Source organism: Lissotriton vulgaris, chromosome 1_1, assembly GCF_964263255.1.
Source record: "Lissotriton vulgaris chromosome 1_1, aLisVul1.2, whole genome shotgun sequence".
NCBI lineage: Eukaryota > Metazoa > Chordata > Amphibia > Caudata > Salamandridae > Lissotriton > Lissotriton vulgaris.
In genome coordinates, this window is record NC_141685.1 from 1,546,290,600 (window position 1) to 1,546,306,865 (window position 16,266).

The window sequence follows — 16,266 nt, forward strand, 5'->3', positions numbered from 1 at the left end:
GCTCCTTGTAAAAAAAGCAGAATGCTGTCACTCACAGTGAAGCCAGCTGATACAGAGAGAGACAGAATTTTAATAAACACAAAAGGTCACAGTCAATCCCAGACCAAATTAGGGGCTCAATTATTATGCAGAAAGTCTCAAAAGTGCATTCATGGTATATGTCCTTGCATTAAGTGGAGCTACTCGCCTTTCGAGAATTTTCAAGAATTTACAGAAGTAGGACAACAAATAGTACTCCTAGAAAATATTTATGAACTGCATTTTAGCATGAGCAAATATGCATGTGTAGATTTGCTTCTGCGAAAATCTGAGTATTTGCAAGTTCACTTTCCCTCCGACCACTTTATTCACAACTCTGGAAAAAGGTTTACGGCTGCCATTGTCAGTCGTAAATTTCGCCCGAGCACGCAAACAGCAATTGCGAACAAGAAAAAAGCATTGCGAGCAAGCGATTCCCAGTGTTTGCGGATTTTCTGCGTGTTTGCTGAGATTTTTTACCGTTACGCGGAGATTTGCGTAACGCGATTACGCAAATTCCGCCCACCCCTAGTTGTAAGGCACAGCTCAAAGGATAACCTATTGGAGAGATGGTCTTTGCAATAGTGAAAAACTAAGTTAGCAGTAGTTGACTATCTGGACATTGTAAAACACACCAGTACAAGTCCTACCTTTTAAATACATTGCACCCTGCCCATTGGGCTACCTTGGACCTACCTTAGGGGTGCTTTTCATTTACAAACAGGGAAGGTTTGTGCCTGGCAAGTGGGTGCACTAGCCAAGTCGACATGGCAGTTTAAAACTTCCCACACAGACACTGCAGTGGCAGGCCTGAAACATGGCTACAGCTCTACACATGTGGGTGGCACAATCCTTGCTACTGGCCCACTAGTAGCATTTGAATTACAGGCCCTGGGCAAACACAGGTCACTTTGCAAGTGTGCCTACCAGTAAAATAAATCTGCCAATCATGGATAACAAATCACAATCCACATTTCCACAGGGAGCACTTGCACTTTAGCACTGATCAGAAGTGATAAAGTGCTCGGAGTCCTAAAGCCAACAAAAACAGGTCAGACAAAATAGGAGAAAGGAGGCAAAAAGTTTTGGCATAGCCTTTCAAAAAGGGCCAGGTCCAACATTACTATCCAAATAGATAGAAAGTATCCATCTGGCGGTTCCCCATTACACGCCAGTGATACCTCTGTTGCCACAGCCGTAGCGTCTTTTATTCACTGCACTACCCTACAAGGAACTGGATTTTGGTATTCCTTACACCTGTCATCTCGGCCACATATTTCCCCTCTGTGCACAACTGTACAACATAACTTAATACTTTCTTGTGGGGAGATGGGCCCAGTGGTAGAATCCTGGAACACCCATTGGAACCCATTCCCTATGCCTAACTTTGCATGCGTAACTTAACGTCTCACCACAAAGCATAATAATTGTATCTGCTATTGGAAAACACAAGTATATATTTGTAATAAATATCTGGCTAGGTTGCAGGTGAGAGAGAGGCAGGTGAAGTGAAAAAAAAACAACATTGTATTATACTAGATATTACTCCAGATCATGGATGTCCATTTGCGCCATAACAGCTCGCCCTCTTGCACAGAACTTTGGTACTAAAAATACGAGACATGTTTGACCCAATGAAATGAGATATACAGTACCCGAAGGTGAAATATAATGAAATAATCCATAGGAAATATTCACAACATTCAAAACTGGAAAATTCAAATGTACCTGTAAGCAATGGAGAATCTAGCTGATGATAATCCCAATGAAAAGGTAAAACTTACGCCACCAGCAATTATTTAAAAAAAAAAAGAGAAGTTTAAACCGAAGTTGATTGACATAGCAGTCATATCTTGCAGCTCCGTGCTCAATCTCACTAGGTGGGTCTATAGTTTTTTCATCTTAGTGGTTGTAGAAGCCAATGACACCAAATGAAAATGTAATATTGGAGTAAATAAATGTAAACTAAGCTATGAAGCAGGCATTTGTCATACTGTTTAAACAATAATTTCCAACTTTAGAAAAGTACAACTTGGGGCCCTGTCATTGCCAATAGGAATTAATTCATTTATGTTGGAAACATGTTTATTATTGATAAACTAATACACCCGCTCTCTTAACTAAAGTCTGTTCTTTCTGTCCTAGGAGAGAAGCCATAAGTCCTATCGCCCTTTGACAGTCCTGACATTTCGCTTGAACTATGTCTTTAGCGAGTTGAATGCTGTACTGTACCATTTCCTCAACCTCATCTTGCATGCTGTTGTGTGCTTGGTTTTCCTCAAAGTCTGCAAGCTTTTCATGGACAACCAAACCAGCCTTATTGCATCTCTATTGTTTGCTGTGCATCCAATACATACAGAAGCAGTAAGTATATTTGATATGATTTTGGTACTTAAAATCGCATGTGCATTACTTGATTTTCTCTCTTGCAGGTCATGGGGGAAGCAAAGGATAGTCGTCATATTTTTTCCTCTCTTTCTTTGGTGCCCTTGTTCTCAGAGAGCCTTTCGGTGTAAAATGGCACTGTGAGATGGTATCTTCAGCTGTGGGCTGTGTTCCACCTAGTTTTTAAGTGCTGAATTCAAATGTTGGCAAATGTTGACATTTGAGGAGTGCAGGAAAGTGTTTGAGATGCTGATGAGTTCCTGTTGGTGAGTGTCAACAGGAAGGTGTTTGAAGGAGTGGAAGATCTAATTTTCTCTTTTTGATTGACTGTGATGCACAAGTGTCAGGAGGAGAATTGAGAAGTGGGTAGCATAATGTTCTGTCCGGACCAGGGTTATGGAGTTGTTGCAGGCATAATGAGGTTGTGGAAATTTGATTTGTAGTGGGCAGGTTTGAAGATGCACTGCTTGGTGGTAGATTATTTAGGAGTGCGCTGAGCAATTTTATCTGTGTCTTGGAGTTTGAATCACTGGGTAGGTTGAAGCTTCCAAGGAACTCTGGGCTCAATTGCTGAATGAAGGCAGTGGTGATGAGAACCAAGAATTCAATGACCAAGTTCTTGTTGAGTTTGGGCCGTCTGTTGATCAGGTAGGAAGCTAGTGTGCCCCTGAGAGAGTAGATGCGGCAGATGAAGAGTTTGAATGACCTAATGTGATTTGAGCCTAGGTAGAGCACAGGGGGCAGGTCTATTTGTGGATGACAGTGAGTCCTTCTATTTTGTGAGAGTGGTATGTGTTCTAGAGGTTCTAGCCTGCAGTGATGAGGATGCCAAGGATGTGTGTAGCAGTGGGTATCATCCTTTTTTTCAGTTTTTAGTTTGATTTGTGTGACATAGCTATGTTGTGCATGAATGACCAGAGAGTGGTTACTGATAAGAGCTGAAGTGTATGTAGCCGGGGAGTGGCGGGGCTTGCGGGTGCGCTACTGACTGTAATTTGGATGCCATGTTTTATATTTTCTGAGCTGCAATGATTTGTTTGTATGATTTGTGAGTCAGTGCTGCATATAGATTGCTTCAGAGCATGTGTGGCACAAATTAGTCTTGGGGTACCTATGCAGCAGAGGTTGTGGCCCTAGACCCTAGGGACCGCTCATGATAAATAAAGAAGGAGTTTTGTTATGTATGCATCTGAAAGAGACACGTTAGTGATAGATTCCTTACCTTAGAACAGGGGTCTCCAAACCGGTCCTGGAGGGCCGGATCCAAGCCAGATTTTTAAAATAACTAAATGTATCTCAATGGGGATATCCAAAAAATCTGGCATGGATCCGGCCCTCCAGGACCGGTTTGGAGACCCCTGCCTTAGAATATCCTTAGGCGTCAGACTGGATCCTGAACTTTTGCATAGCAGTACACTTGCGCGTCGGTAGGCGTCGTCTGCGGCTCCGCGTCCGTCGTCGTGTCGTGGGCGCCGTGATGACGTCGTCGGAGTACTTAGACGCCGCCTCCGCGTGCTGACGTCAGTTCTTCTTTTTTCCGTGCCAGCAAGTGCAGATCTGGAAAAAGTAGTAACCCCTAGTCAATTTTTGACTAACTTTTTTGGATAATTTTTGATAATTTTTTGAAGTCTTACGACTCCGATCGGTGCCGTAGGGATGCCTGGTTTAAAGCACTGCGAGGATTGCGACCGCACAATGTCGGTCATGGATCCTCACCACCTGTGCCTAACTTGTCTAGGCGTCGACCACGACGACAAGGCCTGCTCCGACTGCCGGGCCCTCTCTTCGAAAGCCAGGCGGGAGCGGTCCCGCAGGCGACTCGAACTCCGGCAGTCGGCCCCGCGCCGTGAGAGGTCCCGGTCGTGGGCTCAGAGCCACCACAGTTCCGAGAGTCGGCACCACTCCTCCGGGTCGAAGTAGTCGTCAGGTGAGATGCACAAGAAGTCGAAGAGGCGCCATCGCTCTTCTGACTCCCCCCCCCCCCCCCTCACGCGACCAGGCCGGGGGTTCGGGTGATACCGCCCACGTCTCTCCTCCGACGGGCTCTGCGGCGCCTTCGGGCCCAGCGGACCCGTCTGAGGCCCCTAGCGGGTCGGGGGCTTCGGCCCCGACGCAGCCGGCGCCTTCGGGCCCGGCACCGCAGGGCCCCACAGTCCCGACACCGCCTTCGGGCCCGGCGCCGCAGGGTCAAGCGGTCCCGACGCCGCCGGCACCTTTGGGCCCGGTGCCGCGGGACCCCACTGGACCTTCTTTGGGATCTGGATCGTCGCCGGTGGACCTTACGACCCCCCCGGCGTCGGTCCGTCAGGTGTCGCCTCGGGCGGCGCTGCCCCCAATGCCTCCTTCGCTCCGGTTCCGACGTCGGAACGGCGCCGCTGGGCGCCGCTTTCGACGGCGTTTGGAGATTTTCACTTCTATGAACCGGCCCCATTGATTGAAAACCCTGAGTATCAGGAGATGGGTGATGAGGAGAATTGGGAGGGGTCTGAGGACCCTCTGACCCGAGAGTGTCAGTCTCAAGAGGACTGGACAGGGGAACTTGGGGAGGCCAGTAGCCTGGACACCTCTCCAGACACTGGTTTTGTCTCCCCTCCTACCGTGGCTTCGGAGGAGGGGGCAACCTATAGTGTGGTGTTGATGAGGGTTGCAAGGCCTTGGGCCTTGAGCTCCCCGTCGCGGCCGTGAGGACTAAGCTCCTCACTGAGGTCCTTAAACCGTAGTCAAGCTCGGCCGAGCCTCTGCTGCCCTTTGAGGCCTTGACCGACGTTCTTTTGGGCACTTGGTCCAGGCCCGCTACAGGTTCGCCCGTAGATAGGAACGTAGCCAGACGCCACCGCCCGGCCCCGGGCGACCCATGTTTCCTGTCCACCCACCCTACCCCCGAGAGTCTGGTAATCCAGGCCTCCAATTCCCAGACCGCATTCCCGTCGGCTACACCGGACAGGGAATCCAAGAGGTACGAGCAGTACGGAAAAAAGATCTTCTCCTCCCTTAGTCTGGGACTGCGGTCTTCCAACACCGCATGCCTCTTGGGCCGCTACACCCACTCTCTGTGGGAGATGGTTGCAGAAGTGCTGCCAGAGTGTCTGTTGGAGGTACGGGCCAAACCCTTGTGGAGGGTCGGGATGCAGTGAAATATTCTATCCGGTGTGGGCGGGATACCACCGACTCACTAGGTAGAGCGATGGCAACGACGGTGGCGGTTAAACGCCACGCCTGGTTGAGGTCCGCCAATTTTTCAGCAGATGTCCAAAACACTCTGATGGACATGCCGTTTGATGGCCGTCGCCTTTTTGGCTACAAGACAGACCATGCGCTTGAGCGCTTTAAGGACTCCAGGGCTACGGCCAAGTCCTTGGGCCTCTCGGCCCCACGCCAGCAAACGGGTGCTTTTCGGTTCTTTCGTGGCCAAGGAAGGGGCGTCCCCACACGTGCTGCCAGCCACACGCCGCAGACTAACTTCCAGCGCGGTGGCGGCCGTGGAAATCGCCGCGGAGGCGGTCGGGGACAACGGCGAGGCCAGTCCACACCTTCCCCTGCAGCATCCGCCTCTAAACCCTCCTAGTCCGTGCTTCTCGGCCCATGTGACACCAGTGGGGGGCAGGGTTCGCCATCACCACTCTCACTGGCGCACTGTCACTTCGGACAGGTGGGTGCTGCAGATCGTCCGGAGGGGCTACTCCCCTTCGAGACGACCCCTCAAGCCATGCCACCGCAACACCACTGCGTATCGGGGGATCACTTGCGGCTTCTGCAGGAGGACGTTTCAGCCCTCTTGGCCAAGGGGGCCATCAAGCGCGTTCCTGGGCCAGAAGTAGGACGTGGTTGCTACTCCCACTACTTTCTGGTACCCAAGAAGGGCAAAGGGGGCCTACGCCCTATCTTGGACCTACGGAACGTCAACGGCTTCCTCCGGAAGGAGAAGTACAAGATGCTGACTCTAGCTCAGGTCTTAGCTGCACTGGACCCAGGAGACTGGATGGTAGCGTTGGATTTGCAGGACCCTTATTTCCACATCCCCGTCCTGCCGGCCCACCTGCGGTACACGGTAGGCCACGAGCACTTTCAGTTTACTGTGCTCCCCTTCAGCCTTACCAGCGCCTCACGAGTGTTCACGAAGGTGATGGCTGTGGTCGCAGCTCATCTGCGCAGGTTAGGGGTGTCAGTCTTCCCCCACCTCGACGACTGGTTGTTGAAGGCGGGCTCGCCTCAGACAGTCGTCCATCACCTCCAGACGACGGCAGACATCTTGCACCAGCTGGGGTTCTCCATCAATGTGCCGAAGTCACACCTGTGTCCCTCTCAGAAGCTCCTCTTCATCGAGCGGTTCTCGACTCTGCGCAGTTTCGGGTTTACCCACCCGAACAGCGGGTTCGGGATATACAGGCTCTGATTCCAATCTTCCAGCCTTTATCCCGAGTTTCGTCAGGTTGACACTGCGGCTTCCGGGGCTGATGGCTTCCTGCATCCTTCTGGTGCATCACACCCGTTGGCGGATGCGGGCTCTGCAGTGGGACCTGAAGTTTCAGTGGGCCCAGCATCAGGGCAACCTGTCCGACCATGTCCTGATCTCGGAGGGCACTGCGAGACAGCTGCAGTGGTGGATCACGGACCGCGATTGGGTCAGCGGCAGATCCTTCTCCCTTCCCCAACCGGAGCACGTAGTTGTGACGGACGCGTCCCTCCAGGGCTGGGGAGGCCACATGGGAGAGGCGGAGATCAGAGGCCTCTGGTCTCCGGCGGAGTCCCGGCTCCATATCAACCTTTTGCTGGCGATTCGTCTAGCACTGAAGGCATTCCTCCCCTCTGTCCGAGGGAGTGTAGTGCAAGTGTTCACGGACAACACCACCGCCATGTGGTACTGCAACAAACAGGCCGGGGTGGGGTCGTGGACCCTCTGCGCCTCTGGCAATGGCTGGAACATCAGGGCGTGACTCTGGTGGTTCAACACCTGGCAGGTTCTCTGAACGCTAGGGCGGACGAACTCAGCCGCCGGTGCATGATGGATCAAGAATGGCGTCTGAACTCTGACGTGGCGCAAGGTCTCTTTCTGCAGTGGGGAGAGCCTTGGTTAGATCTATTCGCCACCGAAGAGAACGCGCAATGTCATCAGTTCTGCGCGTTGGAATTTCCAAGGCGGCACTCGCTCGGAGACGCTTTTCGTCGCGAGTGGAGTTGCGGTCTGTTGTACGCCTTTCCGCCTATACCACTTCTGCCCAGAGTGCTGAAGAAGATCCGGCACGACGGGGCACAAGTCATCCTTGTGGCTCCGGACTGGGCACAAAGGTACTGGTATCCCGAGCTACTCAGTATGTCAGTCGATCCCCCGGTTCGTCTGCCTCTTCAGGAGGACCTTCTGTCGCAGCAGCAGGGGACGGTCCTCCACCCGAACCTGTCCAGTCTCCACCTCCATGCTTGGAGATTGAGCGGCGACAGTTGAGGCCATTTGACTTGCCTCCTGAAGTCTGTAACATCATTCTGGCAGCCAGGCGTCCCTCCACAAAGTCGGTATACGCCTGCAGGTGGAACAGATTTGTGGCATGGTGCACAGCAAAGGCTGTGGATTTTCTCTCTGCCCCTCTTTCTGAGGTTCTTCTCTTCCTTCTTTCTCTTGCCCAGCAGGGCTCTGCTCTGGGCACTATCAAGGGCTATCTTTCTGCCCTTTCAGCCTTCCTAAGACTGCCTGATCAACCATCTTTGTTCAAGTCCCCTGTTGTAACTCGATTCCTGTTCCCTTTGTGATGCCTCAGTGGGACTTGAACTTGGTTCTTACATTTCTAATGTGCGCTCCCTTTGAGCCGCTCCACAACTGTCCTCTTCGCCTTCTTACTTTGAAGACTGCCTTCCTGGTAGCCATCACCTCTGCCAGGAGAGTGAGTGAGCTCCAGGCTCTATCCTGTAAACCTCCTTTCCTTCAGTCCATCCGGACAAGGTTGTGTTGCGGACAAGGCCCTCTTTCCTACCCAAGGTAGTCACGGCCTTCCACATTGGGCAATCCATCACCTTGCCCACCTTCTTTTCGCCTCCGCATCCCTTGAGAGAGGAAGAGAGGCTCCACCGTCTGGACCCAAAACGTGCGCTCTTGTTCTATCGGGATCGCACACGCCAGTTCCGGGTGGATGACCAACTCTAAGAAGGGGAAAGCGGTACACAAGCGGACCATCTCGCGGTGGATCATCTCGCGGTGGATCATCTTGTGTATCCAGGCTTGTTTCTCATTGGCAAAGAAGGAACCCCCTGTTGGGCTGAGGGCTCATTCCACTCGAGCCACAGCGACTACAACTACCTTGGGCCGAGGCGTGCCCTTGCAGGACATTTGCCAGGCGGCTACGTGGGCCTCGCTGCACACGTTTGCAAGACACTATTGCCTGGACAGCCAAGTCCGGAGGGATGGCTTGTTTGGCCGTTCCGTCCTCCAGGACTTTCTGGTGTGATTATTGCTTCGCAGACCCACCACCGGGGTTGGTATTGCTGGGGTATCTATTCTAAGGTAAGGAATCTATCCCTAACGTGTCTCTTTCAGATACACAAGTTACTACTTGTGTAACGATATATCTGTAAGAGACATTAGTTAGTTAGTGATAGATTCCTTACCGACCCACCCATCCTCCCCGTTCTGTGAACCGATATCTAGGGTTAAGGTCATCCCCTTTCAGGGCTCTAGTTTCAAGGCACCAGTGTCGGTTTTTGGCATAGCTCTGCGTTTCTGGCGCGGAAAAGCTGTGTCTAAGAACTGACGTCAGCACGCGGAGGCGGCGTCTAAGTACTCCGACGTCAACACGGCGCCGACGACGGACGCGGAGCCGCAGACGACGCCTACCGACGCGCAAGGGTACTGCTACTCAAAAGTTTCCGGATCCAGTCTGACGCCTGGGGATATTCTAAGGTAAGGAATCTATCACTAACTAATGTCTCTTACAGATATATCATTAAACAAGTAGTAACTTGTGCTTTAGGGAAAGAAGACTGCATTTTCCACTTGAAGTACACGTTGCCAAGGACAAATGGATATTGCTTACTGATTCCTTTTCCATTATCTTACCAATTTCATTACTACGTTTGCTCTGTGGGAGTTCTTCCTGAACACTGCAAAACACAGTTGGTAGCTTGAATAATAAAGGGAGACAAGAGGGAATACTGTTGTGAGTTGTTCCAATCATGTACTTTCCTCAACATTTAGAGTTCTGCTTGAGTTGATGTAGGCATGGTAGGTGTATATGGTGATAAGCAACATGTTTTCAGCCATAATGTGCAAACGGTAGCACAGAAATTGTCACAATAATACACTGAAATACAATCAAAATATTTTATTGGCAAGACAATAATCACATAAAATCATTAAATATTTCAGGTGTGCAGTAGTGATCATTTAGGTTTCTGTGATTTTTAGTTTTTTAAGTCCATGTTTCATGGTTATTGTCTTTTTTGGAGACATACATAAGTGCATTTTGGTACTCTTGTTTCTGGCATATTTCCTTGACTGATGCAGTTTTCTTCTTCATTAGGTCTCGCCTATGCAGCGCGCATGCACTGCATAGGAAAAATACCTTTAGCAATTGAGTTTTGTTTTGAGGCCAAAAACGTGCACGCGTTGCATTGCTTTCAATGGCAACGCGTGCACGTTTGGCGATTCCCTTGCGGGAGCAGGCAGCAGCACCATATGTTAGCAATTATCGCGCCTTGATGCTCCCTCCTGCTAGGAAATCCGGCACAGGCCCCCCTCCTCTCTCCCCTTGCTGCCACACGAGGCGCGCCCACTCGCTTTTTTAATAGAGTTTCGAAAGGGAACCGTACAATCCGCTGTAAGGTTATGCCATTATTTTACCACCTCGCACAACCACACATCCTGTTCATCTCAGTATTATTAATAAAAGTGCACTTGTTTGTCTCAGTAGTATATAAAAAAAATGTGTGTGTTTTGTGGGTATTTTTAGTTTTTTAAATTCTGTGTATGTGTGTGTGTATATTATTTTATTATATTTACATTACGCCCGTCAGCTCACTATGCACATCATAGAGAGGACGCCATCTCTGCAAAAACATGTCTTTGGTCGATACTCTACAATTTGCAACACTTTATACTGTTTAGCTTTTTTTGTAGCTGTTTCTTAAAATATTCATTACTTGTGTGATTGCATTGTATAAAAATAAATTGTATGCCTATTTAATGGTGAAATATATCTCTAGCTTATGAAAAATCGAACCAAATAGACGCAAGACCTATTCCAAAGATTTATTTTGAGTATTTGTAATAATCATCAGATGCCAATTTTACACATTTTTACACAGCCCCCCCCCCCCACCACCCTCTTTAATGCAGCCCCTGTTCAGGTTTAGCAGGAGGGATGTCTGCCCGTTTAAACTACACTTTCTGGTTTCGGAGCAAAGCAGGCAGGGGCACAGGCGGGATGTTTACAAAGTAAAATGTAAACATATTCTCTGCTGTTCTTTAATAAAAAAAAACCACAGGTAAAGCCCCAGCTAGACTGTATAGTGCCCTGTTCTGCTCCGGGTAAAATAGCCCTCCAGACTGCCTGCTGCATGTTTACATTTTACACATGTAAATAAAGGCTGCCCAGACCAGCACTGCAGAGAACTTGCTGCCACTCACTCCGGGCTCACCACACACCTTTGAGGTTCCGTGACAATTGTAAGTGGTGTTTTTAACTCGCACGAATATGGTCGAGTCTAGTATCTATGAACCGCAAACGACGAGTTTTGTAAGTGTGCGCAGTTTCGCTGTGCTAACTTAAACCGTTCGTTTGTTATGTGGGTTTGTCATCTGTACCCACGGGTTCCATCTTAGATACGGCATCCATTTTGTCTCTTGCCCTCAAGTAGCCAGCGAACGGACGCTGTCCGCTTCGCGACCCTGGGACTCCCAAGATATGGCGGAAGACGCATGTTCTTTGTAAGTGTCTTTATGACGAGGGGGATGCTACTGTAAGGCAGATGGCGCCGCTCGAGGCTCATCTTGCCGCACGGGCTTATTGTCTCAGTCGTGCATCTCATTAGGCACGTCCCTTTGATGCCTGTATCTCGTGCTTCTCGACACTCCCCTTTTACACCCTTTCCGATCTCCCTACTGTCTCCGTCTTCCTCTGCACCTGTCTTCGTTCCTATTTCGATCTACTTTACTGCTGATTGGAATTTGCTAATGGTGGGAAGATGGGTTTTTACAGTTGGGAACCGCCAAATGTTTCCGCACTTATGTTCCGGATCTTGTGTGTCTCAAAGTGATCTAAGCGACCCCTCTGAGAGCGACTTGTGGGAACCAGGTTGTAAACTATTGTGTATCATGTTATCCTATGGGTAAAAACTGTATAAAAGGAGCGATCCACAAATACAATTTGAAGCAGTCTCCCCGAACTACACTCGATGTACTTCCTGTGACTTCTGTGTTCCCTGCAGTAAATAAACCTTGACTCTTTGACGCCGAAGGAAGTGTCCCGTGTCTCTGTGACTTGTACGCCGGAGCAGGTTACCCACGAAGGTTTCAGGTGTTGTGCCCTGGCACCGCTGGGTCCAAAGAACCCAGTCCTTCAGTTGGCGCCCAACGTGGGGCCCGATCAGTGGTACCGGTCCAAGCCCGACGATCGTGAGGAACTTCGTGTGAAATCTCCGAGGGAAGGTGCACCCCGCTTCATCGATCCTGTTGTCGAAATAAGTGGCCCGAAGACTTTTCCCGCGAAGATTCCCGCCTCCTAACGGCTGCGACGGACTGCTGCCCTGACTGTAGACCTGTTTTGGCGCCTGGCGTAGACCTTGGTATAGCGAGACGATTGACGGGCCTTCCTGAGGACGCCATTGATCTTTGAGTTAAGTATTTGTGGGTCGCTCCCAGAGTTCTTGGTTGTAGACACTTTAGCGAGTGTCTTTGTTGTAAACACTTTAGCGAGTGTTTTTGTTGTAGACACTTTAGCGGGTGTCTTTGTTGTACACGCTGTGTGAGTGTTTTTGTCGGTGACACTTTGCTAGCGTACTTTGTTGTTGTTGTATTTGTTTGACGACTGCAGCCGCCAAAGACCGAGGGTTTAGTTCTTTGCTGGGACTTGGTAAATCCCGAAATCCCGTAACCCTTGAAGTTTGTGAAACTCGGCTAGTGTGCAAGATGCCTGGTCGCAGTACTTTGTTCAGTTGCTTTAGACCTTGTGGTGCGGATTCCCTGCTGGAGGACTCGTGTCCGATACCTCCGGTTGGAACTCCTACATATGACTTATATAGCAAACATGGGCTAGGCCCGATTGCTTTTAACGATTATTGGATCAAATATACAAAGAAAGACGGCGATCTTCGTTGGCCACCTCACGGTAGCTTCGAAGCGTCGATCTTAGATAATTTGGAAATAACGTTGTTCGAACGTAAATCAAGGCCGGCCATGTTTGATGCCTTTCGGTTCTGGCGCAAAGAAGCCCGACAGAAAGAGATCAGACAAAATAAACGTAGTCAGCGAGATACTGTTGCTACTATAGTGAAGAAAGCTGAGCAGTTTCAGCGTGATAAGGAGGATAAGGATAAGGAAGTGTTTGAGAGATTACAGCGTATGTCCATAGACAAATGCTATCCTGTTTTGCCTACGGAGTCGGATAAGAAGGAAGAGGCAGTTGAGGATTCTTTAATGTCCTATCTTATGAAGTCGCCACCTCCGTACGTACAGGGTACCGCAGCTCCTGTGGTCCCTGCCGTACCTGTTCTTCCACCTGTTATTCCTCCACCAGTTCCTCAACCTGCACCTGCTCTTCCGACTGTTCCTGCTCCTTTGCCTATTTCTATTCCTACTGCTCCTCCGCTTCCACATACTCCTGTTCCCGCTACTGCTCACGCTACTGCTCCTGTGTTGTTAACCCCTGTTGCTGCTAACGTCTCTACTCCTTCTCTTGTTAGTCCTGTGTCTTACTCTTCTCCCTCTACTCGTAATCGTGATTCTCCCCTTGCGACAAACTTCTTTCAGTCGCTCGGACCTGTTTTTGGGTCTGCAGGTTCTGATGGTCCACAGAGACGTAGCCAGCTTCCTGGTAATAGAGAACGTGTTGCGCTATACAATATGGCGATGGGTTGGATGATAAACCCTGTTAGAAATCCACCTCGTGTTGTCCTCGAAACGTTTGATCAATTCAACATACCTACTCAGAGATATGTGTTTGATGAAATGTGCAAGTTCTTACATGATCAGATAGCGGCCAATGCGCCTGACGAGGTGCTGACCGCCCTGTCTGAACTCCGGCTTCAGTTCGCAACTGGACTGATAGTCGACACTAATGTCCGACGTGCTATTGAGCGGTTGCTATCTCTTCGTCCCGCTCCTATTCCTCATGCATTGTTCGTTGAGGACATTGAACAACGAGATGGGTCTGGCCAATATCCTATGCGTGAAGTTCCGCCAGTTTGGGTACCCGCTGATAATACTAATGCTAATGCTCCAATACCAGCACATTTCCAGAGAGTGTGGATACACCTCCCTTGGAAACGATCGGAAGTGCTTCAGGTGAAACAAACTTTGCCTGATCCTCGCAAAAATCCTGCGGGGTATTACAAAGAATTATCGCAGCTCGTAGACGCTACGATAATGAATCTGGCCGATATCGACATGTTGTTTGGCAATGTCGTACCGCAACCGGTATGGGCCAAGATTCGTCACCAAGATCACGCGAATGAATTAGGTGGTGATTGGGCTGCCATTACAGCGGCAGACGCTGGACAAGTGGCTGCTACTAAACCCGATCAGTTGATTGAACTTCTTCCCCAGCGAATCATTACATTAATGAAAACGCTTATGCCAGCTATGAGGGTAAATTGGGACAAGTTGTCAGCCTGTAAGCAGAAGAAAGATGAGAGTGTTTCAGACTTCTTTACGAGGTTCGAGGAAACATTCGTCGATCATAGTGGGCAGGATATGGGTACTGAGGGTGGACAGAGGTTGTTTGTGGATAAATTCGTATCGAACTTATTGCCCGACTTGAGCCATAAATTGAAAAATTCAGAAAGTTCATGGGCCGTTTCTACCTCAGCTCAGATATTGGCTACGGCACAATATTACGAAAATAGAGAAAAAGAGGAAAATGACCGTGCCGATAAAAAGACGAAAGAGCTGAAAACTAAAGTGTTGTTACAACAAGCATATCCGCCGCGTTCTAATCAGAATGCGCCTCAGCAGAATAGATCGCAGTCGCAATCGAATCGATCGCAGCCGCGTAATGATTCATCTTTTCAGAGATCTTCATTAGGGTACAATCAATGTGCTTATTGTAGACAGGAGGGACACATTAAATTCAATTGTCCTGCTTTAAATGACCGTAGTGGTGGTAATTCGTCTAGAGGAGGTCGTGGTGGTGCACAGCACGCATCACGTGGTAGAGGTCGTGGTGCTCAGAATGATCGCTCTGACCATTCATCAAATTCTAATAACTGTTTCGATCAACGTGGATCATCGCAAGGACGATCTGCGCAGTACAATGTAGACGATTATTACGTCGATCAGGGACCTGACGATAGTAATTACTAGGACAGCCAAAGACAAGGAGAGGGAGTGGTATCAGTTCCGGTTGATCAGAGAGGGCCTTACGTCGCAGTTGCTACATCGGGCGTCGTTGAGCCTTTTCTGTTGGACACTGGTGCAGCGAAAAGTTCTATCATGCATTCGAAACTCCCTGGCGCACCTTTGTCTGGCTTAACAAATGTTTCCGTTGGATTCTCTGGCGCCCCCGTTAGCAATCCAGTTTCGCGCCCTTTGCCCCTTAAAATTGGGCCACGTGAGCTCGAAGCTCCATTGATTTTGTCTACTGGTTGTGGCGAAAATCTTTTGGGTCTGGATTTGCTTAAACGCTTGTATGCGACTTTGTATTGTTCTCCTGCGGGTGTAAAGCTTACGTTCGGAGAGAGGGTAGTCTCTCCCATGTACTTGTCCCTCGATAAGCTTCCACCGGAATTGAGTTCTCTTCCTGCATCTTTGTGGGCGACGGGTCCAAATGACGTGGGCCTACTTGATATCTCCCCTTATGTTGTTCAGTTGAAATCGAATGTGCGATTGCCACGTATTCCCCAATATCGTATCTCCCTTGATGGTGAACGAGCTTTGTTAGCGATCATCTATGATTTGATCGAGAAAGATGTCATTGAAGAAACTCGGGGAAACGTGTGCAATAGTCCTGTACTGCCCATTCTTAAACGTACTGATCCTACCAAACCGCCTGTTTATCGTTTTGTTATCGATTTACGGGAGGTGAATAAAATTGTGGTTCCTCAATTCCCTGTTGTGCCTGACATTACGGCGCTACTGACTCTGATTCCAGCTACAGCTTCATGGTTTTCGGTGATTGATTTGAAAAATGCGTTTTTCAGCATCCCGATTGCCGAAGAGAGCAGGGACCTTTTCGGTTTCTCTCTTGGTGGACGTAGCTTCCGGTTCAAACGCGCTCCTCAGGGCTACTGTGAAAGTCCATCGATTTACAGTCAAGCTTTGAAGGGTCAACTAGATGCGTTTAGGTTGCCGGTTGGTGCGGCTTTAATCCAATACGTCGACGACTTATTGGTGGCTGCTGATACTCAGGACATTTGCAAAATTGCTACAGTGTCGTTGCTGCAACATCTCTGTGAGTTAAATCACAAGGTGTCACCTTCTAAACTCCACTATTGTTGTCAAGAAGTAACCTACCTAGGTCACTTATTGTCAAAGGAGGGAAGGAGATTGACCCCAGAGAGAATTGCAGCGATTGCGCGCATGGCTGTGCCACAAACCCAAAGAGATGTGCGTGCCTTTCTAGGTATCACATCGTACTGCAGGCAGTGGATTCCTAATTTTTCATTGCTAGCGAAACCATTGGTGGCTCTTACGTGCAAGGATGTTTCGACTCCTTTACCATGGAC

At 49.3% G+C, this 16,266-nt stretch overlaps 1 protein-coding gene across 2 annotated transcripts in view; it reads left to right on the top strand.

The window, feature by feature from the left end:
- TMTC3 (transmembrane O-mannosyltransferase targeting cadherins 3) overlaps positions 1-16,266 on the top strand; it is a 570,313-nt gene that overhangs the window by 103,916 nt on the left and 450,131 nt on the right. For both annotated transcript variants that reach the window (XM_086918002.1, XM_086918005.1), the window contains exon 3: positions 2,164-2,382. In XM_086918002.1, the coding sequence (XP_086774128.1) occupies positions 2,164-2,382 (219 nt within the window). The remainder of the gene's footprint in view (positions 1-2,163; positions 2,383-16,266) is intronic.